The sequence below is a fragment of the Coturnix japonica genome, chromosome 9, assembly GCF_054131305.1.
Source record: "Coturnix japonica strain WE chromosome 9, WE-NBRP24, whole genome shotgun sequence".
NCBI classification, from domain to species: Eukaryota; Metazoa; Chordata; class Aves; order Galliformes; family Phasianidae; genus Coturnix; species Coturnix japonica.
The window spans coordinates 19740712-19766964 of NC_140671.1; the positions used below are offsets into that span (position 1 = coordinate 19740712).

Here is a 26253-nt window from a genome sequence, read left to right on the forward strand (position 1 = left end):
CCCTGGTTGATTATAGAAGTGAGAGTTCAACAGCAGAAGTCTGAAGTTATGCTCCATATTTCTCATCACTCAAGAGAATATTTGAATATGTGAATTCCTTTGGCTATGTTAGAGCTCATAATGAGGTAAGCTGATGTTCTTTAAATGCTCGGAGTCTAGCAATGTGGGCAAGTGGACTGCTATTTGCTGTTGAGCTTTAGGCTAAGAAGCCTGATTTTAGAGGACAGTGGACTTCCCCTTTCCCTTCCCCTCTCCTCCCCTTCTCCCTGGACTGATCCCGCATGGTTTGTGAATGAGTTCAGAGCAAGGTAAATGAGGAATAGCCATGTGAAAACCTGTTGTTTTACTGCACTGTAAAAGACACTTAGTCAAAAGACAAGTGTGTGTTCCAAGCTTGAGATTGCAGGAGATCCTAGAAACAACCCAGCTGCTCAAACCTGTAGTCTGGCTGAATATTTTATTGTCAGTTTTGGTCAGGAGGAGATGCTTGAGTAAGACAAATAAAAGGTCATGGGTAAGTTGGTCCTTCTTGTGATATACTTCTAGGCTTTCATCAGGGAAAAGCTTAATTAGTCCAAATAATTATAGCAGAAACATCACACCAAGAACATGTGAGTGATATTTCAAATTTCTTGACGTGACGGTAAATTTTACCCCATTCTGCCATTCCCCAAATGTTTGTTTCCTTATGACAAGAAGAACTTTGCAAAAGTAATTTATTTTCAGTCTTGTGTGCAACACAAAAAGGGGTAAAATCTAGGAGGCCACCTGAAATGTTTTTTCCATCTGGAAGAATCCATTTAAGAGCACCCATGGACCTGGTTATGAACAAGTTTTCTTCTTTGCAAAGGCTGTTGCTTAATTAGCAGATACTGTACCTGGGAGAGGAAGAGGGAAGTAACTTGTTTTGGAAGTCCTGATGCTATTCAAGCATTCAAGGCCAGGCTGGATGGGGCTTTGTGCAATCTGGTGTAGAGGGAAGCATCCCTGCCTAAAGCAGGGGGGGGTTGGATCTGGACGATCTCAAAGGTCCCTTCCAACCTACACCTTTCTCTGATTCCTTTGATGATTCTATTTCTCAGCTGCTGGTGTGAGATCTCCAACCTGTCCCCATTGTCTTTCAGTGTGGCAGATGAAGCTGGTGAAAGGTCTGCAGCCCCTGGAATTCCCTGAGAAGGGAACTGTCACCTTTTCGGTGGAGGTGTCCCATGAGGATGTGGAAGGGACTTGGCAGAAGGACGGCGTGCGGCTGAAGCCTGCACCAAATATCACGATGGGTGTCCAGGGGAAGAAACATTCCTTGACACTTTCTTCTGTGACCCTTGAAGATGCAGGACTCATTTCCTTTAAAGCAGAAGGCATTAATTCATCGGGGAGGCTCACTGTGACCGGTATTGGTTGGTGCAAGGTGTCATTATCTGCTCCTGTCCCAGATTACTTGAACAGCAGAACCAGCTTTCCTTCCAGCTGCAAAGAATGTTATGCACTGGGCCATTGCCACCAGAATATCCCTCCAATATGAAGAGGATTGTTGTAACATGATTGTCCCTAGCACAAGTAATGATAATGGGCTCAAAACTGCAGGTTTTATTGTTGTGAATTACAAGTTCTAGTAAGCATGGAGAGTAGGCACTGCCTTTCATTATTCTTTATGCCAGATGCTCCTAGAGACCTCATTCCCAACTAAATCCACATCCTTCTTTCTACTTCTCAGAATTGCCTGTGAAAATCAGCAGACCATTGGCAGACATTAGCATCACTCAGAAGGACAAGGTCACATTTGAGTGTGAGCTGTCCAGGCCCAAGGTGGACATCAAGTGGTTCAAGGTATGGCATGTAATGGAATTTTCCTTTCTGACTTCTCTGGAAATGAATGAGAGCCTTTAATTTCACTTCCAAGGGATGCGAGTCTGAGCTTTTGCCTGATAGCTTTTGCACTGCTCTCTTTTCTCTATGGTCTTTTACTTGCCCAGATCAGCACTCTTAGTTATTATGTCCTGAGTTCATTTATCAAGTTTAAATTGAAGTTTGTGTTTGGTTTCTTGTGAACTCCTGAGGTCTTGCTGTACAAAATATTGTTGGTTGGAGTACAGTCTTGAGCTTCATCTCTAACACAGAAATTGTCAGCCAGGATTTTGTAGCCTTGTTGTTAACTGGGTTTTAGGGTGAAATCTCAGTTTTCTTTGCACCTGACAGTGTGAGAATTTGCTCTGGCACTTTGTGTACCTCCCCGGTGCTCAGCTGTTCCTTCCCTTACTTGGGGATAACGTCATTTATTCAAGATGATGTCCAAACGAGTTTGTTAACAGTCCTCCGCAGTGCTTTAAGCTGTCATAGGTCAGCCAGAATTTCTGAATTTTCTATAGCCATTCCTACATGTTGAAAACACTGCACTGTGCTTAAGCTTCAGCATATGTGCCAGTAAGCACAGTTCCATTAATTCTAGGGGAGTGGGTGAATTAAGCATAGATCTGAAGGCTGCCTTTGCTCAGTGCAGAGATGGAAGGACTCATGGAGATCTGACTTGATATTTTCCCTTCTAGGATAGGAAAGAGCTCCATCAAAGTAAAAAAGGGGGCATTACTTCCCAGGGAAATAAGAGAAGTCTCATTATTCACAAGTGGTGAACTCTCATTTTCTCTCTCAGTCTGCAACCAGGTTGGGTTGCTGTTTCAGTACTGGCTGTTTTATGCAGGAACTCTGCTCCTGAGGTTAATCCAAGTTGTATCCGAGCCCTTCAGAATGAAAGGGAAATAGCAGCACAGAAATATGGTCTGATTCTGACATAAATAAGTGCAGACCTGGAGATTTAAAATGGATTGTGTGATGTTCAAGGGATTTTGAAGCAAAGACGTCCCCTAGGTAAGATTTGTGGCTGACATTCCCCATACATTGTGGGCACACAAGCTAAGGAGAGACTAATGATGAGCATGCAGAGAAGCCAATGGTTCAGACAGGTTTGTTGTTTGGAAAATAAAGATGAGGTGATTGGTGGTAACCAATATGGCTTCATCGAGGTCAAGCCATGCCTGACAAACTTGGTGGCCTTTCATGATGGAGTAACAGCATCAGTGGATAATGGGAGAGCAACTGACATCATCTACTTGGACTTGTGCAGAGCATTTGATCCCGTCCTGCATGACATCCTGGTCACCAAACTGGAGAAAAATGGTTTTGATGGATGGACCAGTTGCAGGATAGGGAACTGTCTGGATGGTCACACTCAGAGAGCAGCAGTCAATAGCTCAGTGTCCAGGTGGAGGGTGGTGTTGGGACCAGTGTTATTTAACATTTTTGTAGGCAACATGGCCAGTGGAATCAAATGCAGCCTCAGCAAGTTTGCAGATGACACCAAGCTGAGCGGTGCTGTTGATGTGCTAGAGGGAAGGGATGCTGCCCAGAGGGACCTGGACAGGCTGGAGAGGTGGGCCCTTGGCAGCCTCATGAACTTGAGTGTGGCCAAGTACAAGGCCCTGCACCTGGGTCAGGGCAATCCCAAGCACAGGCACAGGCTTAGAGGAGAATGATTTGAGAGAAGCCTTGACCCTGAGGAGAAGAGTTGGTGTGGAGGGAGATGTCCCTGCCTATAGCAGGGGCATTGGAACTAAATGACCTTAAAGATTCATTCCATCCTATTGTTTTTCTAACCTTAATTTTGCTTGAACAGTTTTAGAATAAATGAGATTCTGGTTTCCGTGAAAAGTGTTTGCAGGGAGCTCCATTGTAGCTAGTAAGTCTATCTTTAAGTTCAAAGGCAATAATGCATTGACTGTGTTGAAGAGAGAAATGAATCAGGAATGGATGATGGTTTAGAATAAAACATAATCCTACTTATTTTCCAAGCAAATATGTGTAAGGAAAAGATGCTGCACTCAGTTCTGGAAATACCCTGACAAATATATCTCTACTGTTTCACAGCTGGAGATATCAAGATTGTTAAACCACTGGAAGATGTGGAAGTGAATGAATATGGGAGTGAATCTTTTGTCTGTGAGATTTCACACGATGAGGTTCAGAGCCAGTGGTACAAAGATGACGACAAGCTGAAGGCTGATGACAACATCAGAATGCGGCAAGATGGTAGGGTGTAAGCGGGTGATCTTTCTCCTGAGTGGGGGGTGGGTTGGAGATCAAGCAGAAAGGACATCTGAAATGAAGTGAAGAAAGTTCAGAAGGGAGTTCCCCTTTTGTTTTGGGACTGAGGTTATGGTGGAACAAGTGACATGGTGGGAAGCTTAGTGTGGGAAGTGTGATGCTATCCCACCATCCCACACTGCCAGGAGCAGGTAGGAAATGAGTGCAGTTCTTTCCAAAGTGGGGGTGAACAGAGCAGTCAGTTCACCTCTCCAAAGAGGTTTTGTCTGACAGTGAGTGTGATCCTTCTGTCTCAGGTACTTTAATGGTGACAGTGGCCGCATTCGGTCAGTCCTTGTAGAAGCCATGTTTAGATTACACTTTGGTGGGGATGTGGATGTGGGGGAATGGGTGGTTTCATTGACATGAGAGAACAGGCAGTGATGCTGTGAAACCAGATGGGTGATGCTCAGCCTGGCCATGTGCCTCAGAACTCTTTGCTCAAGGAAGCCAAGTATAGTTGTGGGTTTGCTCTCAAGAGCACAGTTTGGTAGGGATGAGTTGGAGGTTGGACTAGATGACCTTAGTGGTCTTTTCCAGCCTTAGTGACTCTGTGGTTCTCTGCTTCAGTAAAGACCTACTTGCTGACTTACACACGTGTCCAAGTCAATGATGCAGCAGAAATCGAATTTGTAGCATAAAGGGCAGAATCTCGTGCCCATCTTACAGTTAAAGGTAACTATGCTTCTGATGATGATTTCGCTTAAATTCTGTTATAAACCAGCTAACATCCTTTGCTTTAATGTGAAGGAAGTTAAACACCACCAGGACCTTTGACAAAAATAAAAACTCCTACCTACCTACCTTTGTGCCCACAAAATCTCCAGCTTGTCTTTTGGGATTTACTTTTGCTAAGTAAAACAGATTATTTTCTTAGGAGGTTGATTTTCTACCTTTAGTCTTCAGATTTGTGTTTGAATGTTGAGGGATAAAAAACATAGCTTGACTTTTTCTTCATTTTCTCTGTCTGTTTCAGAAGAGCACAGGTTTTGGGTTTTTTTTAATGTATACAATGTTAGGGTATATATATGATGTTAAGTGTGATAAAGAAAATGGAGACATTTGAGTTAGCACACTACTCAAGAGTTCAGTCCCCAGCTTTGCCACTGTTAGAATGGTAAGGGCAAGAACATCCTGGAAAAGGAATTTCTCCTAAGTTGAGTCATTACATTTGAGCTACAGAGACCTTTACTAGGAGAAAACTTGTTGTTCAGAGCTAAGTTGCTGTATTTAACCAAAGTATTTATCAGTGTTCGTGTTTCATTGAACCTCTTTTCCATTTTGTAATGCGAGGAGTTTGATATTGGGATGGGAAGGTCATGGTTTGATTTGGATGTTGAACTGGGAATCAGAAGATCTGGGCTCTCTTCAGGTTGTCAGTCTTATTGTCTGACTTCTTAACAACATTCCTTTCTTTCTATTATTTTTTAATGATTTTTTAAGGCATTTTGAGGTGATAGGTGTAGTGTTCATGTGCAGTAATGCTGACGTGAGTAAGTAGGGTGATAATGTAAGAGTTTTTTACATTCTTTCTAAATATCTGCTTTCTCTTGTTCCATCCTTCTTAAAGAGCAATCCATTAATCTAGTAAAGGAGCTGTGTGATGAGGATGTGACTGAGCCTGAAGAAGCCAAATTTGAATGCGAGATATCCATTCCTTCTGTGAAACCTCCCAAGTGGTATCTACGTGGGGAAGTCTAACAGGCTGGCAGAAACTTGATTATGCAGCAAGAAGGACAGCCCTCCCGCCCACGTGACCGCTACTGTCCAATCACCGTCTCCGCCACCCCCGCCCCTCGTGGTGCTGTGCTGTCCTGTGGTGCATTGTGCGGTGTCGGTAAGATGGCGGCCGTGAGTCTGAGGCTCGGAGACCTGGTGTGGTGAGTTCAGTGCGCTGCGCTGCGGGCGGAGTGCGGTCCGATCCCATCCGATGGAGTAGAAGGACGCTAAAGCCAAACATGGGGCAAAGCAATGGCAATGGCACCTGCAGCACGGACACCCCGCAGCTCTGCCCGGCCCCGCACCTTCATAGATGATCCCGCATCCTCCCCGCTGGGTGGGCGGGGAGGAACGAAAAGGGACGGGATGGGGATGGGATGGGATGGGATGGGATGGGATGGGATGGGATGGGATGGGATGGGATGGGATGGATGGGGTGGGATGGGATGGGATGGATGGGGTGGGATGGGATGGGGATGGGGATGGGATGGGATGGGATAGAGATGGGATGGGGATGGGATGGGGTGGGATGGGATGGGATGGGGAACGGGAGGGAATGGAAAGGAACGTAAGGGCTGTGCCAGCAATGCCGCCGCCAGAGGCCGCCCAGGCCCCGACCACCGGGGTACCATGAAGCCACGGCGGCTGCTGGGGCCGCTCCCTGCACAGCGGCTTTGCCCCCAGCTCCTGAATCCCCCGTTGTTGTGTTCCCCCATGAGCCCCTGCCCTGAGTGCTGTGCTTCAGCCTCAGTTATTGAGCCCACTGTTACTGCCTTCTCAAAGGGTTGCCCAAGGAATCAGAACAGCAGAGCTCCCATTGGGCCCAAGGCAGAGTTTTGCTGAGGGTGAAGGAAGGAGGAAGTTTCAGCCCTGGATGGACGCCATTCTGTGCCCACAGAGGAGCTTTGTGCCCTCGATGCTGAAGCAGCACCCAGAGCTGGCGGCGGGTGCAGGACCTGAACTCAGAGCCACAAGGAAATCAGAACAGGATGCAGTCAGTGCTGATTGTCACTGCTTTGACTCGGCTTTAAGACTGTGCAGAGTCTCAGAAATACCCACAGAGTAACAACAAAAAGGAGCAGGGCTGGAAAGGAACAGGGCTGGTTTTAATTGTTGTTGTTTTAAACTGTCCAATCAGGCGATGGTGTTAAGCCGTCATGTCGGACAGGTCCAGAAGGAGCTCATCCACATCCTCAACGTCACATCAGTTTCTCCTTCCAGTTCTTCTGTGAGCTCCATCAGAAGCTCCTCAAGGTTGTTGTCTTCAGTGATGGCTGCTTCCCCCGCCCCTGTGCAGCTCAGCTGCTAATTTTCTGCCCCTTGTGAGGAACATGATGTAGTGTTGGATTCCTCTGGCTGTGCCATGGGGTCTGCATGGCTTCCTGGGAGCAGCTCCAGACTTGTGGGAAGGAAAAGAACAATCTACGTGACATTTCTGAGATGTGCTTTCAGCTCTGAGGTCTGTAGTTGACCCTCCCGCCCCTCACACCCACATAGGGATGGTGATTCGATTAACCTGCGGCTGCCTTTGGAGTTAAGGAAACCAGCAGGTGCCTTTTTCATCTGTTCAAGTAGAGCAGTTTGAGTCTGGCAATCAGGGGCTGGGCTTTGTAGCAGAAACACGTTGCCACCCTCAATGCTTTGTCTGTAAACATGTCAAGAAATCTTCCTCTGCAAAATCCTGCTTGCTGGCTGAGGTACTTTTCCCCATGAACTCAGCAGAGGTTTTGACAAAGCAGTTTCAATGATCTCAGATGACCTCTTCCTTTGTTGCATTATGCCATGACACATCTCAAACACCCCATTTTCCCCCAGTGTGAAAGAACTTCTGTCTGATGGGAAAAGGGCATTAAGGAAGAACAAGTTGTGGTCATCACCTGCTTGGAAGCTTTATGACTTCGGTGCTGAGCACGGTGTATTCGGGCGGGACTGAAGCAAGAGTCTCCTAGGAAGAAACAAGACAGAGTATGAAGCACAGGTCAGAGTTTCCACAAGTACCTTGTGAGACATCTGCTGCCTTCAAGGGAAACAGAAGAGCTGTAGAACACTTGGAATTTCTTCCTTTTCTTCAAGGGCAATGTAAACCTTTCATATCCACTACTGCTTTTTCCACTGCTCTTACCATTGGTAGTTTTTTAGCTGGGGGCTCATCCGCGTCCTCAGCAGCAGATGGATGAATTTCTGCTGCTTTTCGTTTCTGTCTCCGCGTTGGGGGGAAGGTGTTTTTCCAATCAATGGGCCTCACAGAGACCCTGCGCCCACCTAAAGTAAAAGGAAGAGAGAGCTGGTACTGTCTTGCTGCGCCTCAAGAGAGATCAAGTTCTCTTATCAGTCCCACCACCCTTCCACAAAGTTAAATACATTTGGCCAGTGGAATTGCAATGCCCTGTCCGGGATTCTCAGCCATGTTTTGCACACGGTCATCTCTGTGTACCAACAACGCGTACAAAGGAACAAAGAAACCCAATAGCTGCACTCAGTAATAATCCAGGGCAAGGAAAAGTCTGACAGAGAGCAATGCAAAATGACAGCACTGCTTTTCTGAGGCACCGTAACGAGTTCCTCGTGCTCACCTTTAACTCTTTTCTTGCAGGGCGATTCCCCCGCTTTTCCCTTCTCCTCCTCCGACCGTTTGCGTTTAAGTCCAGCCGGGCCATGGGAGGAAACTGGGATGTCAACTGCAAAGAGTCCCGGGAAAGAACAGTCAGATCTCAGTAGAAAAACAGAGCATCAAACCCAGGAGCCTGTTGAGTATCTGTACCTCTCTCTGGTGCCTTGTCAACCTCTGTCTGGTTCCCCAGACTTTTTGCAAGGCCGCTCTTTGGAGGAAGGCCACTGGTGTCAACTTCTGGCAGAAAAGAAACAAGGAATGATTGATGAGCGTCTCTTTGGGGGCAGGTTTGAGCACAGTCAACCACAAGCTTCACATTTTCAAGCACTGTTTGTTACATTTGCCTTCCGCTGCCCAAATGCTGTGCAGTCAGCACAGACCTGCAGTGCATCTTCCTCACTCCAGAAAAAGCCCAGCGCTGCTCTGACAGCCAAAGCACAGACGGATATTTCACTATCACGACTCTCCCCTGCCTCCCCAATGAATGGTGACATGCATCCCGCACCCGCTCAGAACTGACATTCAGAATTGAGCCTTTCATGCTTCACGCCATCGGACACTCACTGTGGCTCAGCAGTGCAGTTGGTCTGTTCCCACCGCGTTCCTTCAGGTGACGAAAGGCGCAGTGTGGTTTCTGGCAGCCTCCGGGCTGGTTCTCCCAGAAGCAGGGAATCAAACTGCGCTGCTTCTGCAGAGAGAAGGAAAGAAAGGGCCATGGAAACGGGCACATCAGGTCTGCAGGGAGATGCCGCGCTCCAACAGCCATCAGAAACCATTGTGTGGAGCCTTAGCTCTGTACCCTCATTTCCTGCCCCTCCTTTCACTACTCCAAGCAGCCAGAATGAACTGCTCTGGAGAAATCCAGGATGGAGAAGGCCCGATAGGGCACAACCGAGCCCTGCTGGCAGGAGGGCAGTGCCACTCTCTCCTACCACCCAGCTCCAGCAGCTTTAGGAGGCTGAGCAATGCGAGCTTTTTGCATCTGGGGAGAAAATGCTTTTGGCTCCTAATGCAAACATCTCCCGCTGTGATATACCTAAGGCACTGAATTCTCTGCCTTCTTTACCTCCTCCCAGTCCCCTCTAGAAACAGAAACCAGTAAGATTTTCACAGCAAACATATCCAGCCTGCAGAAGTGCATTCAACCCAACCACAGCCATGAAAAGTGGTGTTGTAGACTAAGCTGGAAAGCACATCTTTAGGCAAACACTCACATCAATCCTCATGTGACGGAACTTGCAGTTACTCCTCGAGCAGCCGCCCTCCATCCACAGTCTGCAGACTCGTTCGCTCCCCAGAGCCACTTCACAGTGGCGGAAGGGGCAGCTGTCTCCCTGCAAGCACAAGGAAACCACAGGAAAATAAGAGCACAGCCTGAAACATGTCCATGCCATTAGCCCAGGCTGTTAGCAGCGCTATGAGGGTAACATCACCAGCAGGTCTCCCCTGCTCCACCACTTTCTCTTCAACATGAGGAAATGGAAGAAAACCCAGGCAGAAGAAAGTCAACCGTACCTTAGTGCAGGTGGAGTAGAAGTAGAAGTAGCAGTCGCCTCTTTGCTGAGACATGGTGAAATTCTTAGAGCCCGTCTGGGTTATCTCCAGAGGAATTCCCTGCTCTTGCAAAGAGACGGTTGTGCTCGAACTGCTTGGATCCCCAAAGAGTCCTCTCGGACCGGAACCCTACAGGAAGTGCCTACAAGGGAAGAATCATGAGGAATAAGCATTTTCCCAGCTTTCTTTTGATGCAGTTTGGGCTCTCGAGGAGGGCAATGCCTTGGAAGCAGCTGATTGCAAGAACTGTGCCAGCTCTGGAACCAATGTGTGTCTAAGTGCCATGACTTCCCCAGCAAGTGCTGTTCTCCATCCCACCAGCAGTTATATACCTTGCAGCATACATTTTGTGTTCCTGCCATGAGATGGACTCCATCATCTACCCTTGCTGCAGCTGCAGTGGATGCAGCGCTACCACTCACACGTTTGAGAAACCTCCAGTTCTGGCTTACCCGGGCACAGCTGCAGTTCTCCTCCCTTCCAGCTAACACACCAGTGCAATGGCTGGGCAACACCGTCAGTGAGAGCAGGTAGCACCAGCAGCCACCACCACCGTCACTGCCAGCCGGGACAAGGGCTGACACAGCGTGTCCACACTCTGCGCAGCACTCACGGCTCTGGCACTCACTGGTGGCAGCCGTGGCCCCAGGCAGCGCTTGTGAGCTCACTGTGCTTGTGATGTCACTGCACAGCCCACGGCCCAGCTCAGCACCTGGATCTCACCAGGACTTCAGGGGGTTCTGTTAAAAATGTGCTGGATCCGGGGGTCAATAAAGCACAAGTTGCACTCCATGAAGTCTGTGCTCTCCTTCCCTTCTAATGTCTAAAACAAAGGCTGGGGACCAGCAGCAGTTCTGCAGGGCTGTAGCAGCGATGCTCAGTCACGGCTTGAAGCAGAGATTGAGCACCTGGTGGGATGGCAGGGCCAACCCAGGGCAGCTCAGGCACATGCAAACCCCTCCCAGACATCACTGAAAGGTTGGCAGTGCAGGTGAGGGTGTCTGACTGGAGATCACTGCCTGCCTGAGCCCTTCCAATGGTCAGCAGTTTTTTCCTTCCTTTCTGTGCCCCACAGCTGCTGCACTCGGGCTTATCCTCACCTGCTGCAGCCCAGGACTTTGATACCCCATTATCACTGCTGTGCTTTCCATTGCACTGCAGCATCACACAGGGCAGTAATGGCAGTTCATCATCCTCACCAAAACGTGTGACAGAATCTCACAAGGAATCAATTTCCCCTGCAAACAGCCACTCGGAAGGGCCTCCATTGAGCTGGGAGCTCCTCCCCAGCCCAGCTGTTCTGCTCAGACTCCTTCCAGCAGCCGCCCAGCACCAAACCCAGCTCACCTTATTGGCCTGGTCAGTCCGGGCTGTGCCCAGCTCACACACACGCCGCAGCGGTGCCTGCAGTGGGCTCCCAAAGGATGATCTCCAACAAGGAATGCTCACAGCTCAGTGTCTGTGTGCAGTACGCTCACCAGAGCACCAGCTCTGCTCGACAGCTGGGGGCCAAACCCTCCCAACCCAGCAATGACTGTGACCTCACACAGACCCACATCACTGCTGCTCTTTCATCATAAACACAGGCAGCCAGCACCTCCTAGATCCAATTGTAAGAGACCAACACAAGGGTCACCCAGTGGGGTTATCTGAAGTAAAGTAACAGAGAACTGAGGTGACTCTTGTCACAACACTGGGAATGGGGACCAAACCTTCAGGCCAGGTTTCTTGCAGTTAAGATTCCTCAGAGGGAGGTTTGCAGTCCCAGAGAAGCCCATGAGCTCCTCTGCACGATGCTCGAAGCAGAGCTGCCTCGTGATTCATCAGTGCTCCATTCCATAACTAAGTACATCTCAGATGAAATAATAATATTTCATGGTCACTTCTTCCTTTCTGTGAGACAAGCCTTAAATGTGTCTTTTTAAAGTCGTCGTGCACCGAATCTACAGCATGCTAGCAATATAGGTATAATGACATCACATAGAATGGAGTGTTTGCAGGGCTTAAGGCCGTGAATCACGGGTGAGATGTGATATTCCCACTGCAATGATGCTTTTAGGGCAGGTTTAAGTGCCTTCCGCTTTGTGTAACGTGGAGTCTGTAGGATGACAATAATGATTGTGGAATCACACTCATCTTTGAGCTCTAACTCACATCCACGTCAGGAGCCTTCCCAAAGATCAGGCCCTGGTTTGCCTGCCCTGCTGGGCCCAGCTCAGTGCAGGACAGGAGATGGATTTCTGCTGTCCCTGTGCTCAGACTCCAAAGCCCAAGATAAGCTGCAGCTGAGATCTCACAGAGCACTCTGAGGTTTCTCTGCAGCTGTTTTCTGCTGCTGTTACACAGCACGGAATAGCTGGGATCCCCCAGGCACTGCCCTCGCACCAATAACTCCATTGTGCTCAGGATGTGCCAATGTGCAGAAGTCAAACTGTGCCATGTGGGTTTCACACAGATCGAACGCAGGCTGCAGATCTGCTGGCAGCCCTCAGGAGCTCCCCTGCCCTAATCCCACTCTTGCACTCCTTCCCTTCGTGCTCTTGTGGCCTTTAATAACACCGTGACACCTGACAGCCTCCTCCTGTTTGTAAGCTGTCATTTTATGCAGCCGTTTCTCTTCCGTTTACCCCCCAAACTGAAGATGTTTCCCTGCAGTGAATAAGCGATGAGGTTCTTTTCACCTCTCCTTGGACAACTTCCTTTATTGTTTTTTCGGAGCATTAGGGACTCTGAGACCCTGGAGTGTGTCCAGAGAGGAGCAATGGAGCTGAGAAGGGCCTGCAGCTCAGTGGGGTCCTATGGGGGTGACCAAGGGGACGGCAGGCAGCCAGTTTTCCCTGTTTTTCTCTCTGGATCCATCCCCGCCTCAATGGGGCCATCAAACCCTTTTGCTGCAGAACCCGCAGGCACTTCACCTTGAAGGATCATTACCTACATTGAAACTACTGTTACATGCAGGCGCACAGGAGTGCCCTGGTTTTCACAGGCTCTGGGCAGAGACGTTCAGGTCTGGAGGCTTTTGGGGCATCACTAATTGAGCTGCAAAATGAGCTTATAGCTCCTGACTCCTCCCATCCAGAAATATCGCTCCTATATCGGCCCGCGCTGCCGGAGCTCACGGGACTCGGCTCCCCGCCGCCGGGATTGGGTGGTGCGTGCAGGGCTGGGGGTCGGGCTGTATTGTGCTGTTGTGTTGTGTTGTTGTGTTGTGTTATGTTGTGTGTTCCCGGTGTTCCCCTGCCGCTCTCCAGCTCGGCTCGTTCCGGCCCCGCATCGTTCTGTGACTCCCCCCCCCCCGCCCCTTGGCGGCTCCATACATGCACACGGCGGCAGCGCGGCCCGCACGGCGCACACGGGGATGCCGCAGCTCCGCCCCACCCCGCCCGGCTGCAGCTCCGTCCGCTCAGCGCCGCGTCTCGGTGTCGGGGCGGCGCCGCGCGGCTCATTGGGTCCCGTTGGCGGGCAGAGCGCGGTGGGTCTCGGCAGCGGCGGATTGGAACGGAGCGGATCGGAACAGAACGGAGCGGATCGACGCGGGGCGCAGCGCATCGCTGTGGGGCTGGCACGATGCTGGAGATCCAGCTGGATGATGGCGGCGTGGGGGGGTACCCGGGCAACGACTATTGCTCGGGGTCGGTGATGTCGGAGCGGGTGTCGGGCCTGGCCAACAGCATCTACCGCGAGTTCGAGCGGCTCATCCACTGCTACAACGAGGAGGTGGTGAAGGAGCTGATGCCGCTGGTGGTGACGGTGCTGGAGAACCTGGACTCGGTGCTGACCGATAACCAGGAGCACGAGGTGGAGCTGGAGCTGCTGCAGGAGGACAATGAGCAGCTGCTCACACAGTACGAGTGGGAGAAGGTGCTGCGCAAACAGGCCGAGGAGGTGAGTGAGAGCGGCCCAGCGCCAACGGGGCCCGGCATCCATCTTGTGCGCGGCGCCAACGGCCGGGGATGTGATGCAATGTGATGCGATGATATGATGCGATGCGATGTGATGATGTGATACGATGTGATGTGATGTGCTGCGGCGGTACCCGCATCGCAGGCCGCGCTCCCGGCCCCGCTCCATCTGCTCCGCACAGCCCGTGCGGAGGGGAAGGGGAATGGCTGGGAATGGCTGGGAATAGCTGGGAATGGCTGGGAATAGCTGGGAATGGCTCCGCGTTGCTGCGCTGCCCCGAGCTCGAACACCGGCTGCACGGGGATGACTGGAGGATTCCTGCCGGTTTCGGGTTTAAACGCGGCCCTCAGATGGTTGATGTCTTCCCTGTACTTCCCCGGCCCTGGAGATGGTTCCCTGTCTGATCTCAGCGGCCTTTCCCCGGGTGCTGCGGGTCCCGGATCCCCGGGGCTGCGGCAGGTGCTGGGAGTGGGCGGCATCGGGGCACAGCGCCTCATGCGGGGACAAAGGAGCCGAGCTGAGCGCGCTGCTCCGCACTGAGCGCTCGAGTCCGCCGACACCACCGGCATCTTTCTGGCCATAGGCGCAGCCGGGCGGCTCCGGCCTCCAGCAGGGCCGGTCTGCGACGTGCCGGACACATTGGTACCGCTAGAAGTGTAATGCTGTCGTGTCATCAGCATGTCTTTGCAAAGCTGCTGGGAAAGGAATGTATGCGTCTGTATTGGCTGTGTTTTAACACTGGGAGAGTAGAGGGTTTTTTCCGTCCGAGGAGTCTTGCTCAGAGTCGGGTTTTGATTTGCTTAGATGTGGTAAATGAAATCCCTTCATGACTCCAGAGTAAAGCGCCGTGCAGTATTTCAATGGAGGTGCTCTGGGTGCTGGATGGTGAGGACGTGAGCCCAGGACATTTATCGCCCTGTACTAATGCTGGTCAATTTGGGTTGTAGCCTTAAGTTTTAAGTATGTGTTAATAAAACTTACAGCTGATCTTTTCAAATTCATATGAAGGCAGGGAGGGATTGAAAAGCAATTCCAAGTGTGGGACTTCATTCCACAAGCCGGTATTTTGTAGCTTCTGAGAATTAAATACTTGGAAATGTGCTGCTGCTGGGGAGGAGTGGGGCTCGGGGCGTGGGGTGGAACAGCCCCATGGATGGATCCTGCATCTTTGGACTCGTATCTTTCTGCTCTCAGTTTACCAGGTACAGGGGGTGCTGCTTCCTGCTGTGCCTGCTCCTGGAAGCAGATGTGGTGACAACATTTACGTCCTGCAGGGACGCTCAGACCCACAGCATGGTGCTGTTGGCAGATGTAAAAGCACTCTGTCATCCTCAGGTGCATCTGAGCTGAATGGGCAAAAAAGTATCTGCATAGGGCCTTGTTAGCAGAAAGGAATAGATAATGTGCTTCTATGAGAACAAATGGGTTTTGCCCCCTGTGTAGCCTCTGCTATCAGCTCACGTGTGTGAGATACAGCTGTCATTCCCTTTGTGTGTGACCAAAGCACACCATTACCTGCAGCAGTTTCCTGTGTGCCTCTTCCTGTGCAGTGGATTACGTGTTATGGAAGTGAAAATCTCTTATGCTACAGAGAATTCTGCTGTTCATCAGCTCATTGTAAGCAGAGAAATGCACCCCCCACCAGAGCACGCCTTGCACTTCTGTAGCAGGGGAAGCCCATCTCCGTCCCTGAGCAGCACTCGGCGCTGTGTGCTTTGCCTGTCCTGGGTCTGCAGCTTCCAGCCCCACCTTCAGTGGGGGTTCCACCTCCAGGAGCGATGTTCAATCCCTTGCTGTTGAGTTCTTTGCGTGTATCAATGATCATTTCAACAGCTGCAGCAATGCTGGGGAGCTGGGAGTCGGTGATCACAAAGTAATTTGTTCCTGTATTGCAATATCATGTCATGGGCGTCTGATTACATCGTTAGTTTATTGATGTTAAGTGAACTGAAACCAGCAGTGGATGTTATTCTCTGGCATAAAAGTTGTGTCGTATCCTCCTGTTCCCGCTACTGCAGAACCACCAGATCTTGTTTTACATAAGCGTGCACCCAGCCATGTCCTGCTCCATTGGGGCAGCTTGCACAGCCTTCATTTCCCTTCCTCTGAAGCAGAGGTTTCTGTCTCCATGTTCTGCCACTCATTTCCCCAGGATGGTTGCATTCAGTATCTTTCAAAATACTCTCAGCCAAAAGCGAAGCTTTTCTGGACACTTTGACTGCAGAGTGACTCAATATTTTCCACTTGCTCTAAAATAGGGCAGCAGAAGCACCCGGACAAGAGCACTGAAGTCAGAAGTCCCTTGAAATGAAGCAGTGCAGTCAGTCTGTGATTGCAGGGCTCAGAATGTCACATTTCTTTTCCTTGACCTCCTAAACACTGAAGCTGTGGAACAGCGTCAGCTTTTCAGTATTGCCGTGTTCTTCCACCTGCTTTGCATTGTGTGAGCGCAGGGTAATGGCTGCACCTCTCCTAGAGCCCATTTAGGGGCTGACTGCTGCTGGCAAGGGTCTCTTTCTGGAGATCCCCCCTTGGTGCAGCTTTCCCATGTGAATCCGAGATCTTCTGCTCCAGGTGAGCGATCTTCTTCCCTTCCTTTATAGCACCTCTGTTGTGCCGCTCCTGTCATTGCACAGAGCTGGGGCTGCCCTGTCCCAGTGCAGAGTACAGCACTTCCCTTGTTAATCCTCATGTGGAGCCTAATGCACATCCCACTAACTCGTCAAGCTCTCACTGCAAGGCCTCCCTACACTCCAGGGAGCCAGCAGCTCCCACTATTTAGTGACATCTGCAGCTTATGCATAGGACCTTGCATAGGAATTTTCTTCCTGCTCTGTAGCGGGTGTTAGGATGGCACCCACTTGTAGGAGCACAGAACTGGGAGGGACCTGCTGACTCAGCAGCCCATTCCTCAGCACTGCAGGCAGTTGCATTACAGAAGCTGCTTCATAAATGTATCAGGCTTTGTCTTAAAGCCATTACTTAAACCTCTTGCGTCTGCTCTTCTAAAAGTGACCTCCTCCTGAATTCCACTTTCTTTTTTTTTTTAACTTGCAGCCTGTTTTTACTGGTTTGTTCTTGTGCCAGCATTGACTTTTACTCCAAGTAACTTCTGCCTCCATGAGATATCTGTGCCTTTGAAGTATTAATAGAAACCAGTCCTGCCTTTGGTCTCCATTGTGTTGGTGGCACGAGCCGAGCTCTGCTCGCTGCCTGCTGGAGGAGGGTCAGGTTGGAGTGCCCCATGGAGGGATCTGTGTGCAGCTGGTTTGGGTGACACTTGGCTGTGCCTGGTTTGATCCCTGGGCGTGTGGGGCTGCAATAGCAGGTGGCTTTCCTGGAAGGCTTCAGCATGAATTGGAGTGTTGCACTGTTCAAAATGACAATGGTAGGATTTATCTGGTGTGATCACCCTGCGTGTTCACCTGTGTGACATCCTGTTGGCTGGAGATGGCAGCACGTCTGTCTGTCTCCTCACACTGTGTTGCAGCTGACCTGGGGCTCATCTTTGCTTTGTGCTCAGCTCCCTTCTCTCAAGTCTTCTCATTGCAGTCACGATGTTTGCATGCCCTTGCCCAGTCCCAGCTCCTCTCTGACCATCAGCATCGCTTCGTTCCTCCTGTGTGATGTTTTGATTCTCTTCATGAGTGGCATCTCCCAGTCCGGTCTCATCTGCTGCACTCGAGTAGCACCTCCTGCCCTGTCAGCCCCACTTACCACAAGGCTGCCTTGAAGAGCTCTGTTAGCTGCCCGTGCTCCCTTTGTGCTCCTCTACAGTGATCCATGGTGTGCGGGGGCAGAGCTGTGTCAGGGCTGAGAAGAGCCCATCTGCCTGCCCTGGCTCTGCCATAGCACCAGGCCTGCTTCATGGAGAGCATTTAAAGGGCAGAGCATCTCATTCTTCAAAAAAAGGCTCAGATCCCTTGGAATAGGAATCCAGGAGATGCTTTTATTGATATATGCCAAAATAACAGCATTTGATTTCACAGAAGCATTTGAAGACCAATCTACAACTATAAAGTAGCTAACACATAAAAGATGTGCTTGTGAATCCTTGAAATTAGCAAGAGAAGCAAAAGCCCTTAAGGGCTGCAGTTGTCAAGGGGATGTTATTTCACTGAGGCTGTGTGCTCCTGTGCAGGTGGAGGTGTTCCTTCAGAGGAGTGTTTCTCTTTGGGGAGGATAGCAAAGATTTGAGCGTGGGGTGTAGCTCAAAGCATCTGCACCAGGCAGTACTGCGTCCTGCCACCAGTGGGTTCTGCCCTATTTCTTTGTCTTGGCCTCCTAAGACAGAATACTGTCAACGTAACTTCCCGAATTGCCAGTTAATTACTGCCCCAAATTGTGAGTTGGAGGCTGCACAGCCTGCATTGGCTCCCTGGCTGACAGCCTTCCTGCAGGTGGGGAGTGGAATGCGGTGTGAGTCCTTCCTGCCCTGCAGACAGCCCCCTCCTCACAGGCACCTGTGCATCCAGCTGTGCATCCAGCTGTGCGTCCAGCTGTGCGTCCAGCTGTGCATCCAGCTGTGCATCCTCCCTGTTCTCCCGGGCAGTGCATCCCAGCGCTGCTCTCTGCCCAGCCGCAGGGTAAGGTGACGGCTGAGCTGCTGCTGTTCCCGTCAGCATGTAATACGTGCTGCCAGCCAGCCCAGATTAAGACCTTATAATAAGATTTCTGCATATATGCACACCTAGCTCACTCTGCCTGATTTATTGTTAATATGATATGATGGTTTCTGACCGCATGCTACTATTTTTAGTCATTTTCTTCCTCTGAAAGCCAGTAATGCAGGAAGCTCAGCCATCTCCAGTGTACCGCTGCTTTGCAGAGGAATACTCGTTCTTTCACTTAAGATGATTTTGTGCTCGTTGTTTTCCATTTAACGATGAGCGTGTGAACCATGGTGCTGGTTGTAACCTTATCCTGAGATGTTAGAGACCAGCGATCCTGCTTGAAATCCAGGGAGAGGGTCCAGCAAGACTAATTTGTATGTGTACAGCAGCATCATGTTCCATCATTACTAACTGTTTAAAATATATCTGGCTCCTATAACTGCTGGAAAATTATCCTTTGAAAGCAAGTATGAAGGGATTGGAAAAAATAGTAATGCTGTGCTCGGCTTTGCTCTCCCAGGACAAGTGGGAGTGGGCTCTTTGTTCTTCCAGTTCACCCATTGATTTCATTGTAGTGGGGTAGAAAAGAAAGGAAGATTTTCCCTTCAACATCATTTGAATTACCTGTTCCTGAGGCCTCACTTCTTGAGCCTGTCCAGGCTCCATGGCATCCCTTCCTTCTGTTCTGGTGCAGTTTGTAAACATATGTGTGGAAAATAGATAGCTGTGTGTTACTGTCAGTTAACATCTGCAATGTTGAAGTCACCCATAAGGACCAGGGCAGCTGGATTTCAGGTCTCTCTCAGTTCCTTAGAGAACAGTGCCTCCATGTCCCCATGCTTGCTGGGTGGCCACTCCCACGGCACCCACTTTATTTGCTTGTCTTGACTTTCTGATGCAGGGGGAGACACTGGCTGGGAGATTCTGATGGAGGAACAGCCAAGAAGCGTTTTGGAGCCAGACAGAGTGAGGAGCCGTTGGGTCCCTGTGCCCAGAGCTGGTGTTCGATCTCCGTAGGAGATGGAGCAGGATATTGCTGCAGTGCACTCACCTGAGATGCTCTTCTTCCCTGAGAACACTTAGAGTGGCATTAATTTTTAATGCTGCTGTCTCTGTTTCTTCTCCACGTGGTCGGCTCATTGCTAGTTTGCAGTTTGTTTGAGTACTTTGAGGCTGCAAGACAGACAGGACTAAGAAGAGCCTTAGTGTGGAATGTTTAATCTTCCAATCGGTTTCACTAAACTAAACCAAAGCAACGGTAGCAAATCCAGGAATCCTATTAAAGTTGACCTACATAGTGGGAATAAAATTGGTCTCCTGCTTTCTTTTGCTTCCTGTTTTACTGTTGAGAGTTCTGTGAATGTTTTCCTTAGAGTCAGTTAAAGTTTATTGCTACTCCAAGCACAATTCCTGCCTGGCTGGGTGGCACACGCCTGGGTGGGGAGCTGGGAAGAGATGGGCACCTTGTGCCAGGAGAGCTGCACAAGAGTGAAAGCCAAGCAAGTGAGAACGGAGAGGGATTTAGCGCTGGGCTGTAATTGGAAGTTTGTCAACAGAGCATTAGCATGGAGTGCTTCCAGCAAACCCTGAGAGGGGGCAGAGGGAAATACTGCTTTTCTTAGCATAGTTTCAACCAGTCCAAACCAAGTGAAATGGCTTCTTTAGGCCTGTTGCTCAGTGTGGCTGTCTTGGTTAGAACTTTTTCTTTTTTACTGATGCCCAGAGAAGACTGGCCGGGATTTTCTTGCTGTGAGGTCTCATCACTCACTGCTTCCATTCTGCACCAATTGAGGCATAACTCAACTTACAGAACTGAAAAAGTAAGACTCAAGTTTTTCTTAGCAGCTCTGGAGCTGAATGTGCCATCCTTATAGAATCACCTGTCAAAGTTGCTCTGGTTTTAACCATGTAACTCTCTACCCCTTCTCTGATGTGTGCCTGAAAAAACCTCTGGTCTGAGATCTGGGAAGTGGATTGCAAAGGAGACTGTGAGGTGTGACGGTTGTGGGTTGGTTTTCCACAAGGCTTGTATGTTTCCTGCAAAATTTAGATGCAACATCATTAATAGTGGGAACTTTCTGATGTCTGAAGGAGATTTCTGACGTAGGCACTTCTAAATGCGTGACCGTAGACACAGAATTTGGCTTTTCTGACATAAAACTAACAGGAATCCAAATTCAGCCTAGCATGATAAAGGTGTTGTTGAAGATGATGGAACCGTGTTGGTTTACATAACTTGCATTGGCCAGCAGATTATATCTTAATGATACACAAAGTACATCTTTTACTTTATTTTAGAAGATAAGTATTTCTAGCTTGAGTAAATGCTGTTTTAACTTAAAGCACATAGAAATTCTTATCTCTTGCTTTTTTTGTGTGTGTACATATATATATGTATATATACGCACACATAGTATAGGAGGAGAGAAGAGGAAAAGTCAAATACGTTTAGGTCTGTTCCTCATCCTTACTTCCTTCTCTGGTTTTTCCCTGTACAGAAGTTCATAGAGTTTGAAGATGCACTGGAACAGGAGAAGAAAGAGCTACAAATCCAAGTGGAACACCTTGAATTTCAGACTCGACAGTTGGAGCTGAAGACCAAAAACTATGCAGATCAGAGTAAGCAAAGCTGTGCACCAGATACGATTATGTAGTTTGCTTTCCATGAGCATATACTTGCAGATATTCTTCATGTGCTGTTTTTTCCTGTTTGTTTTAATGTAGTTTGTGGAAAGCCTGAAATCTGTGGCTGTCCCTTTCTTTGGTATAAAAATCAGAGCAATCTACAGGGTGCGACATATCCACACTAGTGTAGTGCAGGTTTCATTGCTTCTCTTGCATGGAGCATGTCTAGATCTGTATGTTAGCTGATGGGTGGAATCTTTTCTTGGCAGTTTCACGGCTGGAGGAGCGTGAATCAGAAATGAAGAAAGAGTATAATGCTTTACATCAGCGTCACACAGAGGTAAGCTGTTGCCTGATTCCTTCCAAATAAACAAACTCTTAGCTTACCCATAAAACCACATCAGAGAATTGGGTTTTTCATCCTGACAGTGACTAGAGCTTCAGAAACTTGAGAGCATCAACATTATCTGAAGGGAAGGTGCAAGGAGGATGAAGCCATGCTCTTTTCAGTGGTGCCCAGTGCCAGAACAAGAATCAGAGGGTGCAAACCGGAACACGGGAGGTTCTGTCTGAACATCAGATAGCACTTTTTAAAAGAAATTTTAAGGAATTGGAAGTAAATGCTGGAAAACAATATTCAAAAAACAGAAATCACAGAATATCCCAAGTTGGAAGGGACCCATAATGATCATGGAGTCCAATGGAGTCTTTTGTTTTATTCTGTTTGCCTCACGTATTTTTTCCTCTTCTCAGATGATCCAGACCTATGTGGAACACATCGAACGATCCAAGATGCAGCAGGTTGTGGGAAATAATCAAACTGAGGGCAGTGTACCTGGGAGAAGGTAGGTCCATAACCTCTCCATATAATGTTTGCCATCCAGGAACTTATCAAGTGAGTGCATATTTGCAAGAGAAAGAAACCAAAGGATCTTTCCCTGTGGACATGGATTGTACCTGAAGCTTTTTGTAATGGGTTGAGGGTGAGTTGTGGATAAGTTCTCTAAGGTTTGACAGAGAGGAGTTTTTTGTGTTCTGTTACAAAGCTTAGACTTCATTGTGCTGCTGCAGATGGACGTCTTCTGGAAAGCAACGTTTGTGTTCTCAGGTATCATGTATAAGACTGATCCATAAAATGGATGGGGATGGAAGAGAGTGTTCATTTGTGTGTGTCTGTGTGCATGTGTGATAGCCAGCGAAACTGGAGTAGTTAAACGCATTAGCCTTTATGTAACTTCTTCCCCAGTTTCTTAAGGGAAGATTTATCTGAGTCAGTCACTCAATAGATCTACTTATGCCCATGAAAGTGCTTTGTTTTTTTCCCCTCTGTTTTCATAGCACCAAAGTGATCAGAGCCAGCCTCTGTTTAAAGGAATGGCAGTAGCAGGAAATGAAGTGCAGTATATAAAACCACTCTATTAAAACCACATATAAAAAGATAATTTCAAATGAAGAAAAGAAGAAATATTCTTCCTATTTTCTAAACATAAGGTTATTTTAGTACCTTCTGTTTAGATCCGTAACATTTAAATACTAGTGTGTCCATTAGGTTTGGGATAAAGAAAGTGGAAGGAAGTGTCAGGTCTTGAAATAAACAATATAAGCTCTCTGGAAGCTGTGGCTTCCTTTTGCTGGGTTGGAGTGCCTGGGAAGGAATTCAGATCATCAAGGTTTTGGTTGTGTATTGTAAAACAGCAGAGGAGAGAGCAAGAGAGACACAAACTGCTCCCCGATTCCTTGCAGACGTGATGTTCCTTCCCCAGCCAGTGCTTGGCCTCCTGCCCGAGCATCGTGCTGTGAGGGAAAGGTTTGGGGGTCAGCCTCTGGTTCTGTGCTGGTGCCTTACTGGTGTGCACACAGGGCTGCTGGGGGGAACGGGAGTTTTGTTCACAGCTGTTGGTAACGTAACATTGTGTTAGAAGGAAGGGAGGATGCTGAAGGAAAATGGGCTCTGTAACTGCAGAACATCCATGTTTGAGACTTCTGCTGGGCTGTGTGCCTCTGCTGTCAGATGTCTCTGTACAAGCTCTTAGGCACACCCATGGTGAAGGAGAAACAGGGTGGATTAGGTCTTTGTTCAGTCCAACTCACCTCTCCCACCTACCTGAAAGGTATGAATGTTTGTAGGAAGAACATCTGTGCTGATGTGTGCGTTTCTGTCTTGTTGCCATCTCCATGTCTCAGCTGGGAACAGGGGGAGCTGGGAATTGCTGAGCTGGCAGGGTGCAGCATTGCAGGAAGCCAAGTGTCAGTGTGTGGTCCTGTTTCTTTTGTTCTGCAGAGAGCAGCTCAGCTCTCCTGCCATGGAGAATATCCAGCAGTGTTTCAGGGGCAGCAATATAGCAGTTTGAAGCAGTTATACCCTAAACTCCAGAGGCAGAGAGACTTATCTAGGCTTTCTCCTGCACAAACTCTGAAGGACAGCACAAATCTGTAGAGGATCTAAAAGGAACTGGAATAGGAACATTCTGATCTGGCTGAGTTCTTTCCATATAGTAAGTTCTCAGTGCTGTGTTTTCTGCAGAGCAGTAAATTGGTGTCATGTCAGAGAGTGGCTTAGAAAAATAAAACTGATTACAGAATACAGTGTAACCCTTTCCCATCTGAAGGTAATGCTTTTCTAGCAGACCAGTGGAAAAATATAGAAATCTATACAAGGAAAGAAGAGCAGAAGCTGGATGGTGGCCTCTGTAGGTGAATGGAGGCAGGCATGATGGGTATGGAAAGAGAAGATATGGGGTGAGAAGAACCAGTAGGTTGTTAGGATTGTGAGAGTGTGTGTTCCTGACAGCTCCCTCAATAGGTTGTTTCTGTTTTCCTCTGCCCCAAACCAATCCTGATCACAGCTGTAATGGTTGGAGTGTGTTAGGCTGGTTGCCCCCCCACACCCCGTTCTCTGGTATGAAGGACAAACCTTGCACTGAGGATTGTCTCTGTGTTGGAGGGATGCTATTCCATGTAACGTGTTGCTAGTTCCTGGAAGAATGGGAAGAAAGAGCAGCTAGCTGTGTCTGTCACAGCCCTTGCCAGGCCTCCATCTGAATCTGTAGGAACAGCAGCTGGGAAGTGGGTCGTTTTCCTTCATTTCAAGCTTTGGGCTGTTCATGTGTGCTGTATTTGTGTATGTTTGTGCCTTTGAGGGTTGTGTGGTCCTGTGTCTGCACAGCTGCGTGTGGGTGAACACCAGCACTTGTGAGTTGGTACACTGATGTGTTTTGGGGGGGATATGGGTGTAATCTCTCAATGTCTTCCTACATGTTTGTGAGTGCATTTGGTTACCTTCACCTGTGGATGTGCTTGGGTGTGTTTTATATGGTAGACTGTGTAAATACATATTTGCATAAGGCTGTAAATGCACCAAGGGTGCTTCCTTGTCACTTGAGAGAAGATGGTGCAAGAACTGCTGAGGGGTGTGTGTGTCTGCTGCCATCTGAGGAGGGGAATGGGTACAGTGCACACCTCCAAGTAGTATGAATAAAAGTGCATGCATTCGCTGTCTCTGATAGGGCTGCATGTTTGCATGACCTTCATTCTCTAATAGTTGTTGTTGTGTTTTTTTGTTGTTTTTTTTTTTGTCTTGCTTTTTGTGCAATTGCTGCTCTGTTTTGGCTGTTACGTTTGTCGCTGCAGTCATCGCCAGTCATGGAGGAAAAGGTAAATCCTACTGCTATTTGTTAATCATAGTTCTGGAGGTTGCTGTTGGGTGGTCGTGGTGTGATGCTGAAAGGTTCTGTGCTGGCCTATTTGCCCTCTTTGTGTACTGACATCTGCATTAGATTCACTCACATGGCACACTTCCCTTGGCTGGTGCAGAGGGAGCCAGCAAGCTGCTACATCAGGAAGGAGCTCATGCACCCAAAGCAGAAGGGGCAGAGGCTGGATTCCAAACTGGGATCATCCCTGTGTGATTGGACATTTGCACTTCACCTTCCAGATTACTTTAAAAAGTTGTCTTTTCTCCTTTAAATTAGAATCATCAAATCACCAAGGTTGGAAAAGATCCCCAATGATCCAAGTGTCCACCTACCACCAATATTTCCCTTCTAAACCATGCCCTGCCTACCGCATCTACACGTTTCTTGAGCACTTCCTATATGAGCACAAAATACACCTCTTTTCTAAGCAGGGCAGGAAATGCGTGTCACCAGTAACTGTCAGAATGCACATCTGACTTTGGCTGAGGCAGTGAGTTCTGCACCCTCAGCCTACAAAGAGGGCTGTTGCCACCTTGCAATGATGGCAAACCTAGTAGTTCTGTTACATTTTCTAAGCTTTAAGGTCTTACAGGAGGAGCATTCTGATCCAGGTTTTGGCTACTGCAAGCCCTTATAGAGGCTTTTGCTGTTTTCCTCACAACATGAGGTGGAACTAACCAAGTGCTCAGAGTCCCCCTGGACCAGAAGGACGTGGGTGTATGAAAGTCACTCCAAAGGGCTGTAGTCAGCACTGAAAATTTATAGCAACCCTGAGGATATTCTGAACTACTCTGGGGACTGGTAACACCAACGTCAGGACTGTGAAACTGAAGTTATCTTTCCTGCAGTTTTTCCTTGATGGGGCACAGAAAGCAGCCATTCCAAGCAGGAGCCATGCTGGCACAGCGGTGCAGTGCGCCGTGTCAGCTGGACAGTGCTCAGAATGGAAAGGCTGAGCATTGGTCTCTTCCGTTAGACATTTTGCTTTCACTTTGTAAATGAACTCTTTTCTGCCCCTGCCATGTCAGTGTGTTTGAGTCAGTCCTGGGGCAGCCTCAGATGCAGCTGCAGTTGTTTTTCACCCGTGGTCACAGATCACAGGATCACAGAACAGGTTGGGTTGAAGGGACTGCTGGAGGCTGCCGGTCCCACTGTGTGATGGTGGTAGCTGAGCTGAGTCTTGGTGAAATGATTGCTGTGTCCAGGAGCAGTGCTGTACTGGGCTGGCATGGAGCCTGATGGAGCAGGGAAGCAGATCGGTGTCTTGCAAGGAGGTGTTGACTGCTGCCCTGTTTCTGGAGTGTTCATGCTGACAAGCTACTTTCTTTTTTGAGTTTCCACCTCCACTGCTTGCTCTACATTTTCTCCCACTGGAACTTGGTCCCCAAATCTGTGCCAG

The 26253-nt window shown here is 48.8% G+C and overlaps 2 protein-coding genes across 2 annotated transcripts; one reads left to right on the forward strand and one right to left on the reverse strand.

Annotated features, from left to right (window-relative positions):
• Nucleotides 1-7158: 7158 nt before the first annotated feature.
• LOC146759758 (uncharacterized) lies at nucleotides 7159-9756 on the reverse strand. The gene is made up of 7 exons (XM_085509868.1): nucleotides 9679-9756; nucleotides 9029-9152; nucleotides 8615-8701; nucleotides 8427-8531; nucleotides 7976-8115; nucleotides 7731-7798; nucleotides 7159-7252 (listed from the first exon to the last, which is right to left on the reverse strand). The coding sequence occupies exons 1-7, from the start codon at nucleotides 9730-9732 to the stop codon at nucleotides 7159-7161; spliced, it is 672 nt and encodes a 223-aa protein (XP_085365994.1). The 5' UTR covers nucleotides 9733-9756.
• A 3814-nt stretch (nucleotides 9757-13570) lies between these two features.
• Nucleotides 13571-26093, forward strand: LOC146759759 (C-Jun-amino-terminal kinase-interacting protein 3-like). Its single transcript, XM_085509869.1, has 6 exons — nucleotides 13571-13903; nucleotides 21033-21153; nucleotides 21429-21499; nucleotides 21913-22004; nucleotides 24790-24813; nucleotides 25883-26093. The coding sequence occupies exons 1-6, from the start codon at nucleotides 13586-13588 to the stop codon at nucleotides 26091-26093; spliced, it is 837 nt and encodes a 278-aa protein (XP_085365995.1). The 5' UTR covers nucleotides 13571-13585.
• The last annotated feature ends 160 nt before the right edge of the window (nucleotides 26094-26253 follow it).

Coding starts and splice junctions, on each gene's coding strand:
- LOC146759758 (XM_085509868.1), bottom strand. CDS start 9,732: ATGGAGGGCGGCTGCTCGAGGAGTAACTGCAAGTTCCGTCACATGAGG. Junction 8,702..9,028: donor AACTGCACTGCTGAGCCACA/GTGAGTGTCCGA, acceptor CTTTTCTGCCAG/AAGTTGACACCAGTGGCCTT. Junction 7,253..7,730: donor GTCATAAAGCTTCCAAGCAG/GTGATGACCACA, acceptor CCTTCCCACAAG/TCTGGAGCTGCTCCCAGGAA.
- LOC146759759 (XM_085509869.1), top strand. CDS start 13,586: ATGCTGGAGATCCAGCTGGATGATGGCGGCGTGGGGGGGTACCCGGGC. Junction 13,904..21,032: donor TGCGCAAACAGGCCGAGGAG/GTGAGTGAGAGC, acceptor TTCCCTGTACAG/AAGTTCATAGAGTTTGAAGA. Junction 21,500..21,912: donor TACATCAGCGTCACACAGAG/GTAAGCTGTTGC, acceptor TCCTCTTCTCAG/ATGATCCAGACCTATGTGGA.